Source organism: Prinia subflava, chromosome 6 (assembly GCF_021018805.1).
Source record: "Prinia subflava isolate CZ2003 ecotype Zambia chromosome 6, Cam_Psub_1.2, whole genome shotgun sequence".
Taxonomy (NCBI): domain Eukaryota; kingdom Metazoa; phylum Chordata; class Aves; order Passeriformes; family Cisticolidae; genus Prinia; species Prinia subflava.
In genome coordinates this window covers 5695971-5719898 of record NC_086252.1, presented here as the reverse complement: position 1 = coordinate 5719898, position 23928 = coordinate 5695971, and the positions used below count along the sequence as shown (strand labels likewise).

The window sequence follows — 23928 nt, the reverse complement described above, 5'->3', positions numbered from 1 at the left end:
GCCTTTGTATTGGAAATTTACCCAGACAGGTTAAAAATAACATGGGGAATGTTGGGAGCCATGCTGAAGGTCGCTCTCGGCGGAGCTGCTGTTTTTATAGTACGAGCTGCCGGTGACATGTGACCGCCACTGCCAGTATTTGTGTCCCCAGCACACAGCGGCATCCCCGGCTCACGGTTACAGTGCGGAGCCTGCTCGGGGCCAGTGCAGCAGAGGAGCTGAGCCCAGCGCTTCCTTGATGGACCCGTTTTCCTTCTCAAAACCTGTGACTGACACTGAAGGGAGTCATTCCTGTCCACTGGCCAACATTCCTGTTCTGCATTGCCATGGTTTTAAGGCCTGGTGTCAATAACGCGGCGCTGTTTACGCAGCACTCGGCACAGAGCTCCCCAAGCTTGCAGAGCTCCATGAGAAGAGCACCACAGACACCGTGACCAGCCTGAGGGGACGTCCTCCATGGTGACCACATCTGGGGTCTCTATGGCCTCCATTCAGAAAAAAATCACAGAATCCTCAAGGTTGGAAGAGGCCTTCAATATCGTCCAGTCCAAACACCAACACAGCACCAACATAATTGCCCCTAGTCATACCCCCAGGTGCCACATCCAGGTGCCTCTGCAATGTTTCCAGATATTGCACTAGCTCCCTGGGCAACTAATTGCAATGTCTGATCACCCTTTCTTTTTTTTTTTCTATATCCAATATTCAGTATCCAGTCTGAATCTCCCCTGGTGCAACTTGAGGCCACCTCCTCTCATTCTTTCACTTGAGGCACGGCAGAAGAGTCCAACCCCCATTTCATCACAATCTCCTGTCAGGTACTTGTGGGGAGTGATGAAGTCTCCCCTGAGTCTCCTCCAGAAGGAGAGTTGGAAAGGAAGCAATTCCAAACTGGGAACACCTGATTCTGGACTTCATGGGTGCAAGAGGCTCTGCTGCTTCCTTGCAGTTGTGAAGTTTTCTCTAAATGCTTCATGTGGAGGAAAAGTGTCTCCAACAGTTAAATCTTCAGTTTCAGCTCAGACTCCACAGGCAACTTGCAGAAGTCACTACTGGGTGTTGGCAGAGTTGAGCAGTGACCAATTGTCATTCACCCCAGTCCTCTTTCCATGCTGTCCTTGAAAGGAGAGGTGGTATGGATTGGATGCTACTGGGATGGCTGTCAGCAAGTATTCACACTGATCTCATCTCCTTGTTTGCTGGTTTTAAGGGAAGAACCTTGCTGTTTAGGAGGAGCAAGAATCTTTCATTCTTCCTTCAACTGGAATGTACAACTCATTTAAGGGTTTCTTGAAGTTAACAGAGGGATGCCCAAACTGGGTTCTGCTACCACAGAAAAACTGGATCTCCAGCCCCTGTGGCCTCACCCAAGCCCAAACTCCACCAGAAAGGTTCAGCTGGGCTTCCAAGCTTAACTGGACAGAAGGAAATAAATTTTCAGCAGCAAAAGAACAAACATGAGCGCAGGAGGATGAAAAACACAAGGGAAGAGAAGAGGAAAATTCCCGTCAGCTCCCACTCGATGAGATCACACACACGCCTCGACTCATGAAGATGCACGTGAAGACCAAGACAGATGTGCATCAATCCCTCTCTCAACAGAGGGCTTGCCTTGTTTAATGGAAGACAGCAGAGATAAACCTCTGGGATAAACTAGCAGTGGAAGAATCTATTTCCCCACCAGAGAGAATCAATGATTATCCATTTTCCTTTTTATCCTCCTTGTCGTACGGCGAATTGGAGCAAACGAGCTAACTGCAGCTCCCATCTGCTCCCCTCCCAGATGTTCCTCCAGCTCCAGAATCCCCGGCAGAGCCTGCACCAAACCTGTTCTGATGGGATTCTCTTGCCAAATTTAAACATGACAAGCAAAGCAGCTTCCCTTGGAATGCTAAATTTAGTGCGGCTTGACCGTGTAACCCACAGAGCCGGACACACAGAGGGGCTCTCCCGGGACTCAGCACTTGTGTCCAGCTCATATCAAGTTGGGAACAGACTGGCTCGTGGATCTGGAGTAGCACACAGACTCTAATGACATAAAGGAACACAAGTAAAGAATAACAAAGTCTTTAAGCAAGAGCCATGCTGAGAGCTCCGAGGTCCCCTGCAGCACTTTCCCAAATAAAACCCCACATTCGGGGAGGGGGGGAAGGAACACAAAGTGCATTTACTGTAACACTCGCAGATGAAAAATTGTAATTGCTCTGCCTTGACATCTGGTTTCTATTTCGCTCCCATTCTATCAGGTTACATAACAAACAGATGATGCACCAGAGCCCCGGAGTTCTTCAGCAAGTCTTGTGCGGATTTGGTGTTTACATTCCTCGGCATAAAAATTCAAGCTATGCCACACACAGAGGCATGTTCGAGGCAGACAGAGCGCTCGAAGACAAATGAGCAGTTTGCAGAGGAAAAGTAAGGCTGATTGGGGAGTGTGGGCGTGTTTTTAATAGAAGATTCCGAACAGAAAATCCTCTGCTGTCCCAATCCAGTTCAGGAATTGAGTCTGCACACGACAGTGCTCGCAGCTGTGCAGACGGAGTTTACAGGAGCGAGCCACAGGGAACGCACGAGTTTACAGCCAGGCGAAACACTCGGGTGAAGCCAGTGCCAAATTTAATGATGCAAACACAAATTCCACCCTGCCCTGTTATCTAACCAAGCACGACCTCTGGGGCCTTCCTCCACCTTCTCATTTGGGTTTGTTTTTTTTTTTAAAGAAAATGGCACTTTTCACTCACTTCTGCTGTAACAGTGATTCACTGCCTCAAGAGCACGCTGAAACTCAGGCATCCCCTTTGCTGACCCTGTCCCCAGACATCACAGACTTTCTTCTGAGTCAACAGCACATCCTTCCTCGGCAGCAATTCAGGAAGTCGTGCAGTGCTAATAAAGCTGACTCAACGTAGCACAGGTTCCAGAGAATCCCCCTTCCTTCGCCAAAACACCGGCATGCAGGAATGAATGCACCAAGAGCTGGGAAATCACAGAGCTCACGATGCTCCAGTGCTTCTCTCTGAAATTTGATCTGCAATAATCCCGAATTATTCAAAAACCTCATATTAACGGAAAATTTCGCTCACAAAATGTTTTCCGTGGTTCACACATTGTTCACCAAGTGTCGCCGAACTTTAAGTCTTCCCCAAGCTTCCCACTGCACATTTAATTGCCAGCTTGGCCTTCTTTACCCTTCACTTTTTGGGCCAGCAACAGCACCAGATTAGCAAGCACCAAAATAGCCATAATTATGAATTCATCTCACATACTATTCTATATTCTGTTCTCATTTTGGGTTCTCTGTTTTGCTTCTTAGAGGCCATAAATACCTTGTGCATCTCACCGTCAGAACACTGGTCAGGGTCAACATTCAGCTTCCTAAGGTACAACCCAGTCTAGGACTGGATTTATACCTTCAGGGTCAACCAATTCCCATGGGGACTTGCCAACCTCACCACCACAAGATATTTTTGAAGGAAGTGAGCATGGGACTCTCTCTGAATTGCAATGCAAGTAAAATGTATCCTGTAAGAGGGTACAAGATCCCCGTGCTGTGTTTGTGAAACGCCTGCCAAGGCTCCCTGTGGATGGGACCTCGCCGAGCAGGAGGTCACTGACATTTAAGCTGGAGCCAAATATGAAAATAATAAAAGCCCTGATGGACATTGCTGCAATGTCTGCTGGTTTCCAAAGACCAGTGGCTGGCTTTTCTGCTCACATCACCCTCACACCAATCTGCACACATCCACGCACCGTGGTGCAAGGATGACACCAGAAATGGTGCAGGCATTAGTCAGGGGCAGGCAAGTGGAAAAATGCTCCAAAATGCCAGGTTTCAGGAGGCCTGTTCCTCAGGTACTACAAGTATCTCTCCACTGCCAGCTCGGGCAAACACAACAGCAAAAAGGACATTTTCCTGGTCAGAGAACCACTTCTGGCCACGTCTTAACAAGTTTATCATTAAGCAGCAAGAAAGCAATTAATAGCATTGACTTGGAAGAAAAACATAGCACTACTTACTATAGTACTACTTACATAGCACTACTACAGCACTAAGGTGCATTCCACTCCTTACCATGAGGTGTTTTTCCCTGTTTCCACCCTGGACTAGGTCCTTAGAAAGCCCACAAAGCAGCAGCTTAGGAGAAGAAAGAAGGGAAAGGGAAAAAACAAAAGGAAAAAAACATCCTAACAATGTCACCTCCCATTACAAGACTCAAACAGCTAAAATACTTAAGATGTCCCACGGAAATTCCAGGGAAATTAAGCACAGAGGACAAGAGCAAGGAGCAGAGGCAGAGCTGCTGTAGTCAACAGTCCCAGCACTGAGACCTCAAGGGAGAGCAGTCCCTCACTCTGCTGCTCTTGTTCAAGCATGCAAATTAATGTGTGTATTCTTCCATTGTACCTCCAGGAGATCATCAGGTGTCCATCCACTAAAACACATCAGGGATTTAGTCCGTGCTGATGAGATGTTTACAGCAGGTGAAGGAGTTCATGGATTGTGCTTCGGATATCTCCTCCTGCTGCTGGGGGGCAAACCAGTCACCGAAGGGGTCCTCTCCAAAATCAGCACACAGCACAGTCAGAACGTGTCCTGGAGCATGCCAAGGGCAGAACAGGGAACCCCTCAGGGACAGCAGGACAGGGAACCCCACAGGGAGGCCAAGGGATGTGGAGAGAGTTTTAATTCCCTGCTTCCCAACACCTGTATTTCAAGCATCAGGCGACACTCTGAGTAAAGGGACTGCAAGACTGACTAGCTCAGGGGCCAAGATGGAAAAGCTGTTTCTCCAGCACCAAAAATTTTAAGTGCTTATTCATCCCCACTTGTCATCTGTAAGCAAACTACTCCTCCATTCACTACAGACTGGCAGAATGCAAAGGCGTCGCGCAGGAGCCTTCACTTTTACTATTATAAATGATGCTATTTTTGCCTTTGAGCCTCCAGTATCACAGATCCCACATCCTTCACATGCCTCACCCCAGCTCCCTGCACTCTGCTATTGTGTCTTCCCGAGCCGGAGGTGTTTTCCTGCCGTAGCTTCACCTGCTGAGAGCAGTGCAGTGCCATGTGCCTGTTCCGTGTACAACCGCTCATTTAGGGACAATGCATCCAGGGCCACACATGCCCAGCGAACCCCGGTCCCGTTTGGGCTGCACCCCCCGAGCTTTTGGCACTCATGGCACCTCTGGCAACTAAGGGAAGAGCTGCCACGGCCATGCCAGGCACCGCTGGCCACCCCAAACCTGGCACGTGCCACACATTCTGCCCTCTCAGCTCTTCCCACCAGCACCAAGCTCTCCCTGCTGCCAGACAAAACATCTCCCAGCTGCCAGCACGTGGCCGGGCTGGCACGGCCAAGGGCACTCGGCAGAGGTCAGCAGCTCCAAGAAGCCACACAGCAAGGCATGGGATGCTTGGAGTGAGCCCTTGTTAGATGTCACAGCATTTATCATCCCGCTCCCACAGCAGCATTTCGTGAGCCCAGTGCTGAGGGGTAAAACACCCCACACACTTCAGTTCATTTTCCCAGCATCTAAGAAAGGGCTTGAGCTGAAAATTACAATTTGAGGACCAGAGATAGCACAGCTCAAATGCCTCTGACTGCATCCAAGGCCTGAGCCAAGAGGTGTGGAAGCTTCAAGTCAGAAACGTTCTAATTAAAGGATGACCAGTGAAAATGGCCAGTAGTCTCCACTAGTTTCAGTTTGGGAGGAGGAAGAGGAGGGAGGAGAAATATCCCGGGCAGATTTTTCCTCCCTGCATCTTTCCCTGTGCACAAAGGTATCCTTAGTCAGGGAAATTATTAACTTGGAAGAGGCAGAGCGGTAAATAACACGGATCTAAGCAGATAAATCACGGAGAATTTGCCAATACTGAGAATATATTAACAAACCGAGATGTTATTAGCAACTAGCAAATGTGACAAAACCATCGAAGCTCGCAGACACGATGGAAACACAGGCTTGGTGGGAAATAGTAAGAAAAAACATTAAAAGAGCAAATACTGAGCATTCTGCTTTTTCCAAAATCTTTGAAAGCTGTTGGTGAGATGGTATCTTTGGCAGATACAACCTCACCAGCAACGGTTCCTAAACACAACTTACTGCTTCTTATTGCAAAATAAAACCAGTTGAAGATTTTGGGGGTGAAAAACCCACTGATGTTCAAAAGAAATAGTGCCACAGTTGTTTGTTGCAAGAGGAAAAAGGAGTTTCTAGCAAGACAGAACTCATCTCCCAGCACAAGTGTGTCTCATACCTCTGCCTGCTCAAGCCACAAATGTTTATGTGCCTAAACCAACTACTGCATCATTATTTCTGAATAAAAACAAGCCCCTTCTGCAGAGCTCTCTAGTTTCAGGAGCCTGAAAAGCCAAACGAGACACCACACTCCTTTATCCCAGCCCACCTTCCCTGGTGGGAGGGCTCATCCCACGGCAGAGCCGGGCTGCTGCGACTACAGAACTCGGCTCTGGGGACTGCTGGCTCCTGAAGGGACTCTCCTCCCTGCCTCTCCTGAAGAAAGCAGCCCCAGCAGTGAAATACAAACTGAAATAGGAAGGAAATAATTAATTTTAGAGTCCACATTTTTTTTTAATACTTCCAGGGATGACGACTCCAGCCTGTTCCAGTGCTTCACAAGAAAAACAATTTTACCTCAGGCACAAAGGAAGTCCAAGACTTCTCAGTGTGGCATCCCAGGAGCTCCAAGAACCAATCCTCACCTCCCTGGGGGGAAACAACCACCCCACAACCCAGCCTGATCAGTGGGGATAGGGGATCTCCAGCTCTCCAGGACCCACATCCTGGGGGGAAGGAAAAGCCAAGCACCCTGAGCTGACACAGCTTCCCTCAGCAAACTGCAGGTCTGTGTTTACCCCAGCATCACTCAGTGCCCACAGCATGCCACGTGATGCTCTGTTCAGAGGCAGACAGACACCTGAGATGGGAAAATGAGAGTGTGTGTGTGTGTAGGATCAGCAGGCTCCAACACCCTGACCTAATGCCAGGCTGTGGAAAAGCCTAGCCCCAGCCCAGCATGGCCCTAAGGAATAAACTCTGGCTAGTTCAGACAGGAGGAGCCTGGACAGACACACAGCAGCCACATCAGGGGAGCGAGAGCTGCTCTGTGCCCGCTGCAGAGCCAAAACACCACCCTGGCATCAACAGTAAGGAAGAGAAAAGCAGGGAAAGCCCACACAGCCTGCACCCCGACACAGGCATGGGCAGGCAGCTGCCAGTGACACAACCATCGCTGCCTTTTCCCACAACCTCAACCCCTCGTGGCTCCTCCAGCACTGCCCTGTGCATCGCAGACCAAGGAATAAACAAACTGATCAGGAAAACACTTTTAAACCTGGACTTTCACTCTCAAGCCTTGAGCTCTAATGGGAAAAAAGGGCAGGGGGGATATTCATGGCACACATTCTGTGTTTTGGCCAAAATCCATAACTCTCCTAGTGAATATTAGTTCGCAGCTCCAGACAGGAGGAGGAAGACCAAGGGAACAAGAGGAGAAATCCTAGAAAATACAGAGTATATCACATCCCCACATGAGGCTGAGAGCAAGCCATGCTCTCCTTTCTGTCAATGCAAGTCATCTTTGAGCAGACAGTTTTCTGCTCAAAACAGGTGTTCTACCTCTGTAATTTCTTCCAAACCCAAATCACATCAAGGCCTGCCCTCCCACTGTTGATCCATTAGCATCCACAGGCTGGTTGTTTTTCAAGGGACAGAAGGAATATAATAGAAGTGCAGAAGTTTATAATGAAACAGTTTGGTTTAGAGCAACTACAGCTGGTTTCTCAAAACTGGCAAAAATACCTGCCAAGGGTTTCCATCCACAGGTGGGATATCGAGGAATATTCCCCTGCCCCTCCACCAGCATTTTGTGTTTGTATTTAGGTGTAGATTAAGAGAATAACAATAAAAAAAAAGACATTTAAATTTTAGAAACATTTCTAAATCATTCTTATTCCCAAATCTGCTCAACTGCTCCATTTAGAGGCAGGGCAGCTGCGGGGGCAGCCTTGCCAGTGGGAGGAGGAACGTGCTCCAGGAAAGCCCAAACGAGCAGTTTCATTGGGGCACTCTCCAAGGAGAAACCTCTGGAGAGAAACAGCAGCTTCCATCCCACTCCCTGACTCAGAAGCTGCCAATGGATGGTCCCAGCCTCTCCAGCAGCTCCCTCAAGCTTCCCTGAAAGAATCCCAAGTGCAGAAGGATGACCCACTTTCCAGGTTTCTCACCCCCCTCCCCATTTCCAGCAGCATTCAGCACCTGGTTTGCACAACAGCCGTTCCAGCAAATGGCTTTGCAGAAAGTTTCTTTCATCTGATGGCTGGAACATCTAAAGATCAAGTCCCCTGTTGCCCAATGATTTGGGCAATCACTCCCAAAACATCACGTTCTTTTGTGCAACTGCTATCCACGGTTTCCCCAACAAAAGCAAACACCAGAATTACCAGTAAAAAATAAATAAATTTTTAAAAAATTAATAAAAAAGGGAGTCTGAGCAAGCAGCTTGAAAAGGAGGCTCCCAAGTGATGGGAGGTGAAGCAGTGAAATGAGGGCTGGGAGTCACTGAGCAGATCGCCCTTGATCACAGCCACAAACACACTCCTGTTTTCCTAGCAAATCAAACAGATGCACCCCAAACCATTATGCTCTAAGCTACAGAATAAATGCCTTTATAAATAGAGTAGAATTCCAGAAGCTAAGAAGTTAAGGAGGAGTGGGGGGGGCAGAGGGGCTTGCAACACGAACTGCTGCATCTCTGACACCCCAGCCATGCACTCTTGGACTTGACCACCCTGCAGCTGCAAAATTGGCAACCTCTGGCCTACTTGGGGGCATGTTAGAGTCCAACTGTATTTACGCTGACAGAGACAAGCGAAGGCTGTGACGGTTTATTGACGCAAGAGCTATTTTGTGCTCCATGCCAGAAATTAATCAGTGGAGGAGGAGGAATTCTCCTTAAGCGCTTTGGTGAGCTGCTAAAAACAACAGGCTGAGGTCTCCCATGACAAACACCATCGAAAAGACAGGAAAGAGGAAAAAAAAATTAAAAGGACAACTTTCACAGAGCAGCTTCTTTAGAAAGACTCAGGGATCAGCCAGTGCCTGAGCAGAACCTGCCCTGCGTTAACTTTCCTTGTGAAAAAGAAAATACATGAGAGGATTAAATCAGAGCTTTCCCAAACATCTGTCAACACGACCTGGTGCTGTGTTTGTTCAGGTCAACCTGTCTCAAGTTTATTTTGGGGAGGTGGAGGTGATGGTGAAGGTGTAGTGACCCTTCAGGTTGGCTCTACCTGCTGCAATTCCAGATAAAAGAAGGAAACCATGGGCAACAGTCCCATCACCTCCTTGAAAGAGCTACTGCACAGAGCTCCCCTTTGAAGGGAAAAAATAAAAAAGAAAAGAATCTTTAATGCAGGCTGAAGGAATAGCATCAGCCCTACCTGCCAAGAAGACATCACGATAAACCTGTCAAGAGTTACGAGCCTGCAGAACAGGCCTTGCACCTGCTGGAAGGGAAAAAAAGGAAGGGAAAAAGCTATCTAATGCCAATCAGATTTCAGATTCTTGCTGCTGGCAGGGAAGAGATGCCAGAGCCCTTCTCCTGGGTTTGGTAAGCTGTGAGGATCACATGCTTTCCCCTGGCAGAGGTTCTGTGAGACCACTGGCACCTTAGTTAGAATAAAGCAGGTTCTGGGAAGTTTTAGAGATTTTTCCTGAAGCGACAGACATCAGGGATTCAGTGCTTGGATGGACTTGTGAAGTTTGGTGCACAATCTTTTTCACTGTTTCAGATGATTTTATGACCAGAGAAGAAAGGATTGGTCTAGTTCAGGCTTTTATGTCTTCCCACAGGAGCAGCTGAAGCATTTTCTAGATCAGGAGTGAAAAAAACGTTTAAAACTGTTTCTCTTTACAGGCAGCATAAAATAAAGGTCACAGTTAACAGAGGGGGTTAAGCCCATTTGAGTAGAAAGTGCAAGTTTTGAATGCTGAAACAGAGGAGCAAAATATCATTCTCAATGGATTCTTTTAACATCACCAGGCTTTAAGGGTTTCCTGCCTGAAGAACAGTCAGTTGATCAGAACCAACGAAAACACCTTTCCAGCAGCAGACAAAAACCCACCTGCCCTCAGATCTCTGAGCAAACAACCCACCCGAGGCAGCTTTTCCCATCTCCCAGCTGCTCCCGATTTGCGGGCCGGCCGCAGCGCCCGTGCGGCCGAACACCCGCATTGATCCGGGGCCATTGATCACAGCCCAGACAAAAAGTCACCACATGGGAGTTCATGGACAGCAGCAGCTGTTAAAGAAAAACTCAGAACCCACAGCACAGCAAGCATAGCCCACAGGGGGCACGCAGAGCCCACGGCCCCTCGCCCTGTGCTCCGTGTTTTTGATCCTGCTGGGGTCACACGGCCTCAGCAGCTGCCGTGGAGGACAAAACAGGTACCTGAGGCCAAGGCTGGCAGTTCAAAGCTCCCAAAGCAGACCTCGCCCCCATCACAATTTGCCCCATAAAGCTATTTATGTGGTTTGGCAGCACAATGGCTACAAACAGCGCGAGTACACGGGTTCCAGAATAGCTAAAGGGTCAGGATTGATTTTTTCTTTTTAAAAACAAGTGATTTCTTTGAATTCGGCTGCAACTTCTCCAACACGCTGCTCCCAGCACTCCCACAGAGAACAGGGGGTTTCCAGCAGTCCCCTCCACTACAAGCAACTCTACCTTGGCTGGAAGCTTCTCCTGGAGGAGATGCACTCTGCTTGTTCACGGGCAAGTCAGCAAAATAAGTTGTTTTTCAGTTCTGGGATTGTTCAGCCCGTGGTACAACCAAAATGACAGAAAAGAAACCCCCCAAAAAACCAAAACAACAAATAAAAGTAAAATTGACTCTTATCAGCCGCGCCAAAAAATCCACATCACACATGAGCAGAAATTGAGAGGGTGTACTTAATGGCTGTTGTCACAATCCTGCCTGTCCTTCCCCCCTTGCCCAGGTATCCACAGGTTGCTGTGGTCAGGCTCCTGTCTCCCCGGGCTGACCTTGCCCAGCCATCCTGGCAGAACCTCCTCACGCTTGGCAACTCAAGCTTTCAAAACATTTGTTGCTACATCAAAGTGGAGCAAGGCAGCTACAAACACAGGGAAGGTCAAGTCTGGCCTGTGGATTCCCTGGCAGAGCCTGTGCTGCCAGGGTGCAAAGAGGAACCAGCAATGCCCCACTGAACTCCAGACACAGTCAGGGGCTCCTGGACACTCCCACAAGCACTGCTGCCACCAGGAGTGGCTTCCAGCTGAGACAGGAGGGCCTCAGAAAAGCCCACCTGGGGTTATTCCCGTATGAAATTCACTTTTCAATAGGTGTGAAGTTTAATATCAGCCTCATCCTTCTGAAAGGCTAAAAATCTGCTTAAAAAATCACTTGAGCAAATCAGTCCACCAAGCCGAAGGGTGACAGCAATCCCCAGAGGGAACCCCAAGAGCTGTTGAGCACCTCAAAGCAAACAAGGGCATTGCAGCTAAAATTTTCCCAGTAACTGATGAAACAACAGGATTTTGGGTTTGGCTATGGAAACAAAACCTTTAAAAGAACTGCTGATGTATTAATTTTAGTCGTCTTAGCGGAAGAATAAATTGTGTGCCCCATTTCTCGGTGGTTTGACTGCTTCACCTGGCACCTGAAACCATGCAGGTGTCAAGGGTTGCCTGTGTGAGGGGGAATTCCTGGCACATGGCAAGCTACAGGGAGAAAGGGTCTGGCAAAGCCTTTACTGAAGGATGGGAGAATTACCAATTCCACAATTGTTCATTCTCCAGTCAGGCACCTGCTACTCCATGTTCACTCACTCCTGGCTATCCTCTGACTGTAAAGGCAGTTTCTGCAGATGTCAGAGGATGAAAAAAATATACTAAACACTACACTAAAAGAAGAAACGTCATTGCAATTGTTTATCCGCTCTTCCGCTAACAAATTGAATTTGGGGAAGTATGAGACGCAGGGCAAACTGGGGTTGACCAAAAATGAGTAACAAAAATGGGATAACCTCGTGGAAAAGGGTTTGTCTCCTTTCCAAGAGAGACACAAGATCCCAAGGACTATCTCAAACATTATTACAGAATCACCTGAATTTAAAGGTACAACCTTTCTTATATCCTTTGCCTACCCTGTACTTCATTCAAAATAATCCAGAGTTCTCTGCCTCTCATCACAAGTACCTGCTTCTCATCTTTGCACTGCAGGAAACATCACAGGCTAAAAAACTTACTTTAGAAAGAGGCTTTTAAAGAATTCCTAAGTGCAAGAACTGCATTTAAAGAAAAAGCAGAAATGAGAAGAATGTACTTGGCAGGGACACTGACCTAGCAGGGACTTCAGCTTGAACCCCAAGTTGAAGCACAAAACAATTCTTCTCTTTTGAGGGTACAATCAAACCCTTGCACAGAAAGTCCCAACTATTTGATGCTCCAGAAAGTGAAAACTTCACAGGTTTAGTGGGAGCAGACTTAAAACTTTCAAGGTCCTTAAAATGACACCATTCCTAGGGAAAATCCAGGACAGGCTTAACTCCCACATGCGTAAGAACAGGAATGAAGTGGAATAGGTGTTCTGTCACAGGCTGGAGAAGGAAAAGTGAATGGAGACATAGCCAATTCCATCTGCTGGAGTTTTCAGCTCTTCTAACCAGAGCTTGTTGCTGAGTTTACCCCACAGCCAACCCCAAAATCCCCACCGAAACTGAGGGACTAGGCTGCTCAGGAGAACAGCCTCTGAATTCCCAGTCTAGAATTATCCAGTAAAACCAGAGCACCAGACTGCTAAGGGGAAGCAGGGCTCCCTAGAAGTGTTCCAAGCTGGGATGGACGGGGCTTGGAGCAAACTGGGATAGTGGAAGGTGTCCCTGCCCATGGATGGAGTGGGCTTTAAGGTCCCTTCCCACCCAAACCATTCCATGACTCTGTGATACACCATGTCCAGGTGTTCTTCTACAGCCACCAAGTACCTGCCACAGCCTAGCCCTGCTACAGGAGGGCTGGAGTTTACCCCCAGAATCCTTGTGTTTATCAGAAATGATGCTCTTGCCCCCAGATAACTTCCCCAGACAGCCTCATTGCTGACAGAAGGTAGGTCAGTGTCATTTAAAGCCGCCTTGAAATGCATCTCCACAAAACTTCTTAATCTTTAAAAAGAGAATGCATGAAATATTTATCGGGCGGTGCAAAACGTTGGGAGATGCTCACGGGGAGAGCTCTTCTGTGTGTGCTGCATGAAATGGCTTTCCATGCCTCGCTGAGCCATGGAGCAGGGCAGGAGAGTGGCTGGGTGCAGATAAAGCCCCGTACAAAAGTCCTTATCTGCCCAGCAAATCACAGTACGTGACTCCCCAACTCGTTCTCCCGGTGCCATGTGATCCTGGAGCTCTCTGCTTCCTCCGGGAGCTCCTCTCAGCCCTAATGATCCCTGCTGCAGATTTTCCTCTATCAGCCAGGCAGCTCATTCTCACAACTTCAATATTCCTAATTACCAAACATTCAGCACTGCAAAATGTAGCTGAAATTTGCATCTCTGCAAGAGTGGCTCTGAAGAAAGGATGGAGCATTTGCATTCAGACTGGTTAATTCCTGCAAGATAACATTTCATAAACAAAATGCTTCATTGAACATGGAGATTTTAAGCTTTTACAAAGGAAAGTGAACTTTAAACAAACACAAATCAGTTGAGTGATTAACTTTAAGTGTTTTGGTTTTTTAAAACTAATCTTTATGTATAACTAGTATCAGCAGAACAATCTTTACTGATTAAAGAAGAGAACGATACTGAAACTCAAGCCATTGAAGATTAAGGGGGGAAGTAGAAGGCGACTGCAAGGAATCATTTAAGGTCAATAAGAGAGGGAAAAAAACCCTAAAACATTTTTAAAAAGCCTTTTAAAAACCCCCACACCTATTCATAACCCAGTCAGCCCAGGTAAGGTGAGCACGACAGGTTATGTAAGGCAAGTTTAAATTGTGGCTAACACGAACAGGTTAAGGAGTGAAACTAAACATGCTTTTCCCCCGCCCCCCCCGAGCTTTGTCATAATCCTAAATGTTATCTTAATTAGCCTAATTTTCTTAATTATACTTCGCAGCAACTTGAGCCTTCACAGCACAATTTCAGCGTCTTTTTTTCCAGCTTTGTTCCACCACTGGAAGAGGCAGCGACTCCTCTGCCAAAAGCCAAAGGCCACGTGACGCCTCCCAGGAAGTTTTCTCCTACCTGGGTATTCTTCTTCTCCAAAAGCTATTTCTTATTCCCTACGGAATCTTACTCCAAAAGACAACAAAAGAAGAGGCAGTGATGGGGGAAGAAGTCACACTTTTCTTAGTCAACTTAAATCTTCTCCTTATTTTTCCACCATGTTTGGTGAGAAGCCCTCGGTGCCCAACACTTCTCACAAAAGCTTTGCAGAGCAAAATGAAAAATCAAAAAAGCACGGAAAAAAACCCTACCCAAACCACTTCCATTCATCTATGCCGCAACAATTTCATGGCACTGCTCCTAAAATATCCCATTAGTGCTGGCCTTGGAGAAGATTAGAGAAGAAAGCTTGAACCCACTGAAGCACGGCTTAATAGGCTCTCGAGTTAAGCCAGAGCCTTCCCTTAAACAATGCCCATCATTAAGAATAATTACCTGTAGCTGTATAATCAACATGGCTATGATAACTGACATGAGAAGTCCAGATGTCATCTTTGGCAAGGCTTGAGAAATATTTCTGCTCCTTATTATACAACTGACTCTTGAAAGAGAAGCAAGCACCGGGACTAAAAAGCCACCACGAAATGCTGCACAATTCCAGAAATACAACCAAGAGTGAGAACCCAGCCCCCAGGAAGGGCACAGGGATATCCAACACCATCCTGCCCAGCTGCCACACACCTGGGTTTTGAGCAGACTACCCTTCTCAGCACCATTCTAGACAGGGTTGTTAGAAAAACAAAGCTCAAGCTGATTTTTGGATCTACAGAAATGGTGAGCCAAAGCAGCAGAAAGAGGCAGGAGAAGCAAGTGTTCAGTGATGAATTATGAAAGGAAGCAAGGCAAACCAGCATGAGGCTTCCTCTGCATAACAGCCCAACCAGGAAGGACATCACCACTTCCCAAACCTCTGGAGAGCTCCTCCTTAAGGAGCCAAGAAATACCCATGGTTGGGTTTGGACTGCAGGTGGGTGTTTAAGGTGTCCCACCAGCACAAAGAGAGAAAAGCAGGTGGCCAAAGCTGCCCAGCCTCACTCCTGAGTCATGGAAACACTCAAACAACAATTACCTGTTATCTGAAGAACAGAGCTCCTGAAAAACACCACTTGGCATTTGTATCTCCAGTAAACACCTACACTCATACAAACACACTTAAGTTTCTCAACTCCTGATTGTACCAACAAATTTCAAAATCCAAGAGAGTGCTACATTATGGAAGCAGAGGCCACTTTTTTTTTCTTTTTGATGATTCTGATGATTTTAGAGACTCATAAACTCATTTCAGTTGCAAGGAGAGGGTCAGGTCTACCCCTGCCACCCATAGACTCCAGCATCCCTATTTATTGCAGGTTTTCTTCCCCCCCAAACAAGCAGTTCCTTAAATCTTAGGAGCTGTTCTCTGGCTTTTAGCACTTCAGCCTTAATTGTTAACCCCAACCTGATTAAACTGAAGTCACAAAGTAATCTCTCAGAGGCAGAGTGAAATAAATCCTTCCACATGCCTTGTTGTTGTTGGATTATTTGCTTCCCAGCAGCCAATTCTGTACCATAAACTGAAACAGCTCAAATACAATTAAAATTCCTCTTACAAAGCTCTGCCTAACACAAAAGTTGCCCCAAACTCCCTAAAAACAAATGTGTGAGACATCTTTAAGCTGGAAAGCATGTAACTGAACAGCTACAGATCCTCCTGACAGACAGAAATGCACAGTTTGGTAGTGATGAATCATGCCTCAAATTACAAGACACATTAGGGATAATCCCCCAGACAGCATTGAGGTGCATCAATTGACTTTTGCTCCAGCAAAACTATTCCTTCCTATTAAAAAGTACTTTAAAAGTCCAAGAGTTTTCTTAAATATCAATAAAGGCACCAGCAGAACCGTGCCCGTTCCTTGGAGGTACACTCCGTATCATTAAGGGTCATCAGCACAGATTTAACAAATTAAACATCTGGTTAATGACTCAGAAAATACCAATTCTCACCAATGCAACAATTAGAAACGCAAATTTTAGAACCATCAGAAACCTGAAACAGTCTAACTTCCTTGTAACTCTTGGTGACAGTGACAGCACTTTCCACCTTCACACAAAGGTCTGACAAAAAAGCAGGAAAGGAAGGGGGTCTGCATGATCGTTTCAGCACGATTAAAAGGGGTGTTCATGCAACAAACTGCATTTTGGGGTCACTGCTGGGACTCCAAGTGGCCTTACCCTTACCTGGATGGCTTTGGGAGCTCATTGCTGGCAATGTCTAGTCCTTGGGAGAAGGGATTCGAGACAGATCAGTTCCCACGGGAGTAACAGCAGCTCAGAAGAGCTCCAGTGCTTCACCAATACATAGGAGTGGGAAGTGGGGATTAAATCATGGCCACCTTGTAAAATCCAGGGCACAGTGACATGCTGAGTCGTATGGGAAGTAATCCAAGAGGGTGGCAGAGTGTCTTCCAATGGCTTTTAAAATGGGAACCTGCAATTAAAGAAAAAGATGTCTGCGTTAGCAAATGAAGATTACCAGCCATTTAAATTGTACATTATATAACCTATTTATCCCCAAGATTAAACTACAATGCTATTTTGGGCATTGAGGGCTGCAGAGAGAGTAATTTTCAGAGTTGTAAATCTTACTTTGATTAATAACCATAAAGATGCAGATTAATACTTAACATTAAAAAAAAAATTAAAGAAAACAACTTTCCAACAACACATTCAAGTCTCAGCAACCCAAAATTCCGTGTTAATTTTCATCCTCCAACAGCACCATATGAAGCCACTTCAGTCCAACAGCTTCCATATTTTAAAAGCCATATGTATGAGTGGTAACTGTACTTCATGCATCTGTTCCCCAAAGAAGTCTAAAGAAAAATTCCTCAGTGCCAAGAAGTGGTCTTGGAGCAGGAAGGAAAAAAACCCACACAATCAATTCCACTCCCACTCTACCCAAGCCTCCAGCAGATTACTAAGAAGCAGCTCCATACTGCCCCAGGGGAAAAAAAATCCACCATTCCCAAATATTTTGAAGCTGTGTATTAGAGGGAGGGAGAGAGAACAAGGGGAAATGACAGAGTCAGCAACCCCTGGCCCTTGCTCCCCAAAATATGGAAGAAGAAGTAGATACCCTGGCTTGGAGAAACCCCACCTGACACCTGTGCTGCACTAACCAGCCACCCTTCCATCAAAAGAACTTGCTCAAGTTCAGTTTAGGCAGGGGGTGGGGGGGCAGGGGAGTGTTTCAGGGGGGTTTTTGGCACTATACCAAGCGACATCCAGTATTTCCCATTCTTGGAAGTGTCCTAGGCCAGGTTGGACACTGGGGCTTGGAGCAGCCTGGCCCAGTGGAAGGTGTCCCTGCCCACAAGGGGGTGGAATGGGATGGGATCTGAGGTTCCTTTCACCCGAACCATTCCGGGATTCCTGAGCATCCCTGTTTCACAGGCAGGCTATCTCAGGGACTACATTGTGCCACTGGCACAAGCTCCCACACTGAAGCCAGTTGTGTCCTTTATGCAGAGTATCCCACTGCCACAGGTGATTTCCCTTCTCTGCACCATAAAACACCAGAGAAGCAGCAGCCCAGCCCTCCTGAGTACCCAGGGGAGCTCCTCCTGCCTGGCCACGCATCACCCAGCGCTGGGGTGAGGTCACCCTGCTGGCAGCAGCCAGCTCCAGCCCATCCCCACGGATCTAGCTGACTCTGCTCACCCTGAACTGCTCTGGCAGCAGAAGCCAAGGAGTGGTGCCCTGCAGCACCGCTGGGGCGGGGGCTGGCTGCGATGGGAGCTGCCACGGGGACTGCTCCTGCCTTGCACAAGGAGCATCTGTCCCCAGCGTGGCTGTGCCACAGCATTCCAGGCAGTGCCGGCTATTCCTGGAAGAGCTCTTAGCAGACTCAGATTGGAGTGTTCCTTTCCAAGAAGCAAAACCAGGTCTGAGATTTCCAGCGCTGGCACAGTGGCTCGGGATGGGCTTTCTGAGGTTACTGCCCTGATGTGCAGGAAAATGCCCTGGCAGGCACTGCTGAACACAGTTCCTTCCTTGCTATGCTTCATTAAAAGCCCTCTTTAATAGGCTGTTTCTCTGCAGCCCAAATGTCTCAACATCACCACTCTCCAAGTTCCTCTCTGCCCATCTTGCATTCTTAGACACCTGGAACTTGTTCCATGTTAAGCGACAAATTCGAGAGAAAATCACTTAAATGTCATTTCTAACCCCTGCAGGTCTCTACCATCCCCAATGTTCAAGATGTTCCAGTCCCATTAATCAGCCCATCCTGTTAAACAGAGCTGGGTCAGCTTAGACCAGGCATTAGCAAGATACTAACATAATTTATTTCCATTAAAACCAGCAGGTACTGTTGTAACATAAGCCATCTCAGCTGTAGACAAGAAGGATTTGGAGTGGAGTTACCAGATCTCTGTGTCCTCATTTTCCCAGCACAAGAATGAAAATGTGAGTGTGAACAGTGGAAAGTTTCCTAAAGAAACTGGGCTGAATCAGTAGCAACTACCAAATCCACTCAAGAGCACCTGTCTATTCCTGCTATTAATCTTTTCCTCCTTCTGCCCCATCCCTTCAAGTGTCCAAGGCCAGGGGTGTGGAGCAGCCTGGGATAGTGGGCAGTGTCCCTGCCCATGGCAGGGGGTGGAATGAGATGGGTTTTAAGGTGCCTTCCAATCCCTCTCTGATTCCATGATTCTTTCCAGGACACAGCAGTCACATCCCAAATTACCTCCCTCCAAACTGTAGTTACCAGGTAGCCTTTGCACTGATCTCCATGCAGACCAATGCTGCCAGGCCTCCACCTGCATCAGTTCTTCTGTACATTTGTCCTTCTGCTGTTATCTCAAGGAAAATGCTCCTTAAATTAAAAGGAGCAAAACGCTTTCTATCCCTATGTCTCGGATATCAGGAGGTCTAGAGGGTTTTCCAAGAAAATTATCTTGGAAAAAAAAAAAAAGATTAAAAAGAAAAACAAACCCGACTTTGTTTAACTTCTGCCTCAGTGTCTCCCAGGACAAGGACAATCACCTCTGACCTGAGGAACAGCGAGTCCACCACGAGCATCATTCCAGAGGCACGTTCCCATCTGGCACGGGCAGGGGCTGGCTCAGGGCCGCCTGCCCACTGCCATCCCCACACAGGAGGAACCTCAGGCCCCACTGCCTTGGCCAGATGGATCACAGCAAGGCTCACCCCTGGCTTTTGGGGGTCAGGGGCACTTCCAGTTCCACTGGGCTCCAGCTGGGAGCAGAGATGGGCACAGGCAGCCGGAGCGTGCCGTGAGCCTCAGGATCACCTGTCAGCCATGGGAACTGGCCCAGCAGACAGCAGCAGGACCACGGGGACCCTGCCAGGATTGGCACAGCCCTAGGCACAGAGCAAAGGAAAGGCAAGGGAGAGAATCCACGGACAAGGCAGAGGATGGCACTGCAGGAATTGCCCAGCAGAACTGCAGGCTCAAAGGAGCAGGTTTATCCAACACTATTTAAGCAGGACTGGGATCATCAAGTTTCCTTCCATACAGGAGAATTTTCAGAGTCTGGTCACTGCTGGATTTTTAAAAATCTCAGGAGCAGGCACACAAGAAACCACTATTAATGCCTGTTTATTTCAGCCTGCTTCTGGCAGGGCACACCTGAGAGCACAGGCTCCTTAAAACCACGGGGGCTGGTGCAGCAGCAGCTGTATCTTCATCACATCCCTGGATCAGAGGGTGACAATGGTCTGAGAGTGCCATCACCCCCTTGTCACAGCCCCAAACGAGCCTCTATTCCTGCAGGACAGGCTGAGGGGCTGCAGCCCCTGCCAAAGAGCCTTGTTTCCCCCCTGGTTTGGTGCCTCAGCAAACCACCAACCCTCGCAAGGCGCCTTCCCTGGATTTAAAGTAATTCCAGATCTTCTCTAAACCCAACAGAAACTTTTTTTTTTTTTTAACATAAGAATCTTACAGTTCTGCCACAAGAATGATTTGTTGATTGGACGCCTGGAGCAGCTCCCCTACAAAGACAGTCTGAGAAAGCTGAGGCTGTCAGCCTGGAGAAGAGACGGTCGTGTGTAGACCTCAAAGCAACATTCCATTATCTGAAGGGGCTGTGAGGAAGCTGAAGAGGGACTCTGCATAAGGAACTGCAGTGAGGGGACAAGGAATTATGGGTTCAAACTTGAAAGAGTGGGAGTTTAGGTATTAGGAAGGCATGTTTTACTGTGAGAGTGGTGAAGCACTGGCACAGGTTGCCCAGGAGTTTGTGGATGCGTCCCTGGCACTGTTCAAGATCAGGCTGGACAGGGCTTGGAGCAGCCCGAGATACTGGAAGGTACAGGGGAGCAGGACAAGATGATCTTTACGGTCCCTTCCAAACCCTTATGGGGTTGTGACTCTGTGGCAGCATGAATGTTCACCTTTCTCCTCCCAGCCCCTTCCAGATGTGCCTCTGTCTCAAGTCCAGATGCGGCAACCACTAATGACAGTCACCACAGAACTTTATTTACAGAGCTTTAATTGCTCTTCAGCCCCGATAAGAATCTTGGCCTGGGGCTGGGGCTTCAGAGCTGAGTCAGACGGGTTTCTCCAGGACCAGGAGCTCTGATGCCCGGGCTCTCTCTGGCACAGCAGCAGCACTGGATCCCTTGGAGCCCTCTGTGGAACAAAGGGATGCTAGAAGGCCTTCCACACCCTGGCTCTCCTCCAGCAGCACTCCAGGGTTTGCTCTCCAACACTCTCCAAAAGCCATGGAAACACCACCACCACCACCTTCCAAAAGGTGTCACCGCCAATCCTGGCTGGCACAGATCAATTACAATAAGATCATTACTCTTTTCCTCCAAAATCACCTCCTTCTCCACATTTAGAAGCAAACAGCCCTGAGTTTACACAAACACACTGACCTGAAGGGAGGCACAGCCTCTCTCAGAGCTTTATCGATTAAATCTCTCCTTTGACAAGAGATCCTGCACTTTAACCAGAGGGGGGAAAAGCTGCCTTTGCTTCTTAGGGTTTGTTTATAAAATGCTGCCAATAGAGGATCCATACATGAAAAGAGGAGGGAAGGAAAAGGCTTCTTAGAGGTGCCTGGAAATAATTCACTGTGACCACAGGGAGATTTACTGTGTCTTTATTTAGAATGATGGAACGGCTTGGGCTGGAAGGGGCCCCAAAGCCCACCTCATTCCAAGCCTCTGGTATGGGCAGGGAGACCTTCCACTAGGCCGGGCTGCTTTATTTAGAGCAGAGCCAGTGTGAAACAGCCTCCCGAGCTCGCCTCCCCTCCCGGGACCACATTTCCCAGCCACCACTCTGCAAGGTGACAAAAAACAGTGGCAGCAGTCCCCAGGACCCCCACAGCCCTGTGACAATATCCCCTCACCTCCTGTTTCTCCATCGGGATACAGCTTCACTGGATCTGTCCCAGGAGAGCAGGTTTCACAACCACTGCCCACTGCCCAGAAGTGCTGCTTTTCCTACAGTTCCAGCAATACTCAGACCTCTTCCAGGAAATATATTTGCAAACCTCAAACACCATCAAACACCTCCTTCAAAGGGTTTGGAGTCTCTACTCAGTTTTCTGTCTCTAAACACACACCGTGAGAATAGCAGGTGACACCGTAAAATCTACTATTACCTTAATGCTCAGCTGTGGCCCGAAGAGCAACTGGATTACCACGAAATAATGAAAAATAAGAACAAAGCAGCAAATCTGCTGCTGTGTCAGCCCTGTTCCTCCAAAACCACACATATTTTGTGCAGATCTGGACATTGCCCCTCCTTTTTCAAGTAGGTGGTGTAAGAGTTTCAAAAGGGTAAGAAAAACACCATCTCAGGTGTGGTACAAATTCTTCATGCAGGTGAAGCAGGTTGTAGTAAACTTGCAGCCCAGGCAGAGGCAACTTAAAGATATCACAGTGACACAGAATCATGGTTAACACAGACAAATCATTGATCATTCCGCTTTCCATCTGTTTCTGCCAGAACTAGAACTTTTTCCCCTACTTTTGCTGGGTGAGAAGCTGAGTAGACCCAGGAGGAAGGGAAGGGTCCACAATTTGAAGTGTGCTCTCCACATTACCTGCTCCTCCTTAGCTGCACTGAGAAACTCTGACTTGGGGTGCTGGAGAAAACAAAAGTTCTCCTGAAATCCAAAAGCAAATGGACAAATTTCTTATGAATGAGGACAAACACCAAGTGCACACAAGGCAAGGAAACCCATGAGACGAGTCCCTGTTTGAGAAGTGTCACCACATGCATGTCCTGTTGTGAAAGGCCTCCCCAGGTACATCCTCTTGGATGCAGCTGGAGAACGTGGCAATCAAGTACTTTTAACCACCTTAAAAAACCTTAAAATCTCACCTGGACACCAACCTACAGTCACCAAACCAACTCAGCTTTGCGTTGCCCCCCACAAATATGGCAGCCCCATCTCACAAAATATAAATTCTGCTCTGTAAAACTTTCTATATATTGCACTGAAATCACATATCAGATTCTTTCCAGTTTCCACACCTGCACTCAGTAACTTAAGGAAAATACTGGCAAATGGAAGAGTTGACACAAAACTCAGGAATCCTGATGGAAAGGGGACAGGGAGCACAAGCAGAGTGAGCACTGAAGCCTTCACTACAGTCAGAACTGTGTAAGTAAGGATTAAACAGGAAATCCAGCCTAGTCCAGCTGCTACCAACAGCTCCTCTCCATGGGAGCACCAGGTACAAACATGCCCCGGTGAGGAGGATCCTGACTGACCAGTCCAGCCCTCTCTGCCAGGACATCCCACCTTTGCCAAACTCGTGGTTTCCCTGCAGCACGAACACCAGAGGTGCCTGCCTTTGAGATCAAAGGCTCAGCACAGTGATTCAAACACAGAGCACCTCAGAAACACAGCAGTACTTCAGGGAATCAGTCCTCGGTGCATTTGTTTAGCAAATGCTGACATTTTCCTGCCAGCCATCAGAAGAGGTTCTCTCATGACAGCCCAGAGCTGACCAAATGCTGTGCTTCCACCTCCCTGTGAAACTTCCTTCCACTCTCCAGCTCACACACACACTGAAGATGTGGTGTTCACACCAAACACTGGGACCTTGTGACAGGTTCTGTGTGGTGCCAGGGTCAGAGATCCCATCTCTGAGCACATTTATCCTGTGTGTTAAATTACAGTCTCTGTGTGTGTGTGTGTGTGTGTGCACACCAAGAATCCAGGACTAACCAACACCTGCTCTGAACTCCCCTAGTCCATCCAGGACCTTCCTGGACCTGCCTTTGGGAGCAATCCTGCCACTGTTCCATAAGCAAGTCCCTGCAGTGTAAGCAGTGCTCGGTGATTGAAGTCACCGTCAGAAACAAAATTAACAACAGCCACAAATAGCAAGACACTGTTAACTAATTATGAGCTGCTTCATTAATACGCAACTAGTCCTAGGCAAACCTAGGTGGAAATAATTTATCTAATTACACGTAACAGAAATTCTCTGCAAAAACAATCAAGGAAAATGCTTTCTACAGTTTCCCATCCTTTTGCTTCTTATTGTCAAGGAATGCTCCACAACTGATTTCCAGGGCATACAGATTCCCTGAGTAAAGCTGCTTTTCCCAGGCTCTTTTCCCAGTTGTGTCTCAAAGTTAGGGACTCAGACTGATCTCTGATGGCAGTGCTATACTTCACCTCTGGA

The 23928-nt window shown here is 47.6% G+C and overlaps 1 protein-coding gene across 7 annotated transcripts in view; it reads right to left on the bottom strand.

Moving 5' to 3' along the window:
- HDAC4 (histone deacetylase 4) overlaps positions 1–23928 on the bottom strand; it is a 174134-nt gene that overhangs the window by 129867 nt on the left and 20339 nt on the right. For all 7 annotated transcript variants that reach the window (XM_063399989.1, XM_063399987.1, XM_063399986.1 and 4 more), the window contains exon 2: positions 16489–16738. In XM_063399989.1, coding sequence (XP_063256059.1) covers positions 16489–16510 — 22 coding nt within the window. In that variant the 5' untranslated portion in view covers positions 16511–16738. The remainder of the gene's footprint in view (positions 1–16488; positions 16739–23928) is intronic.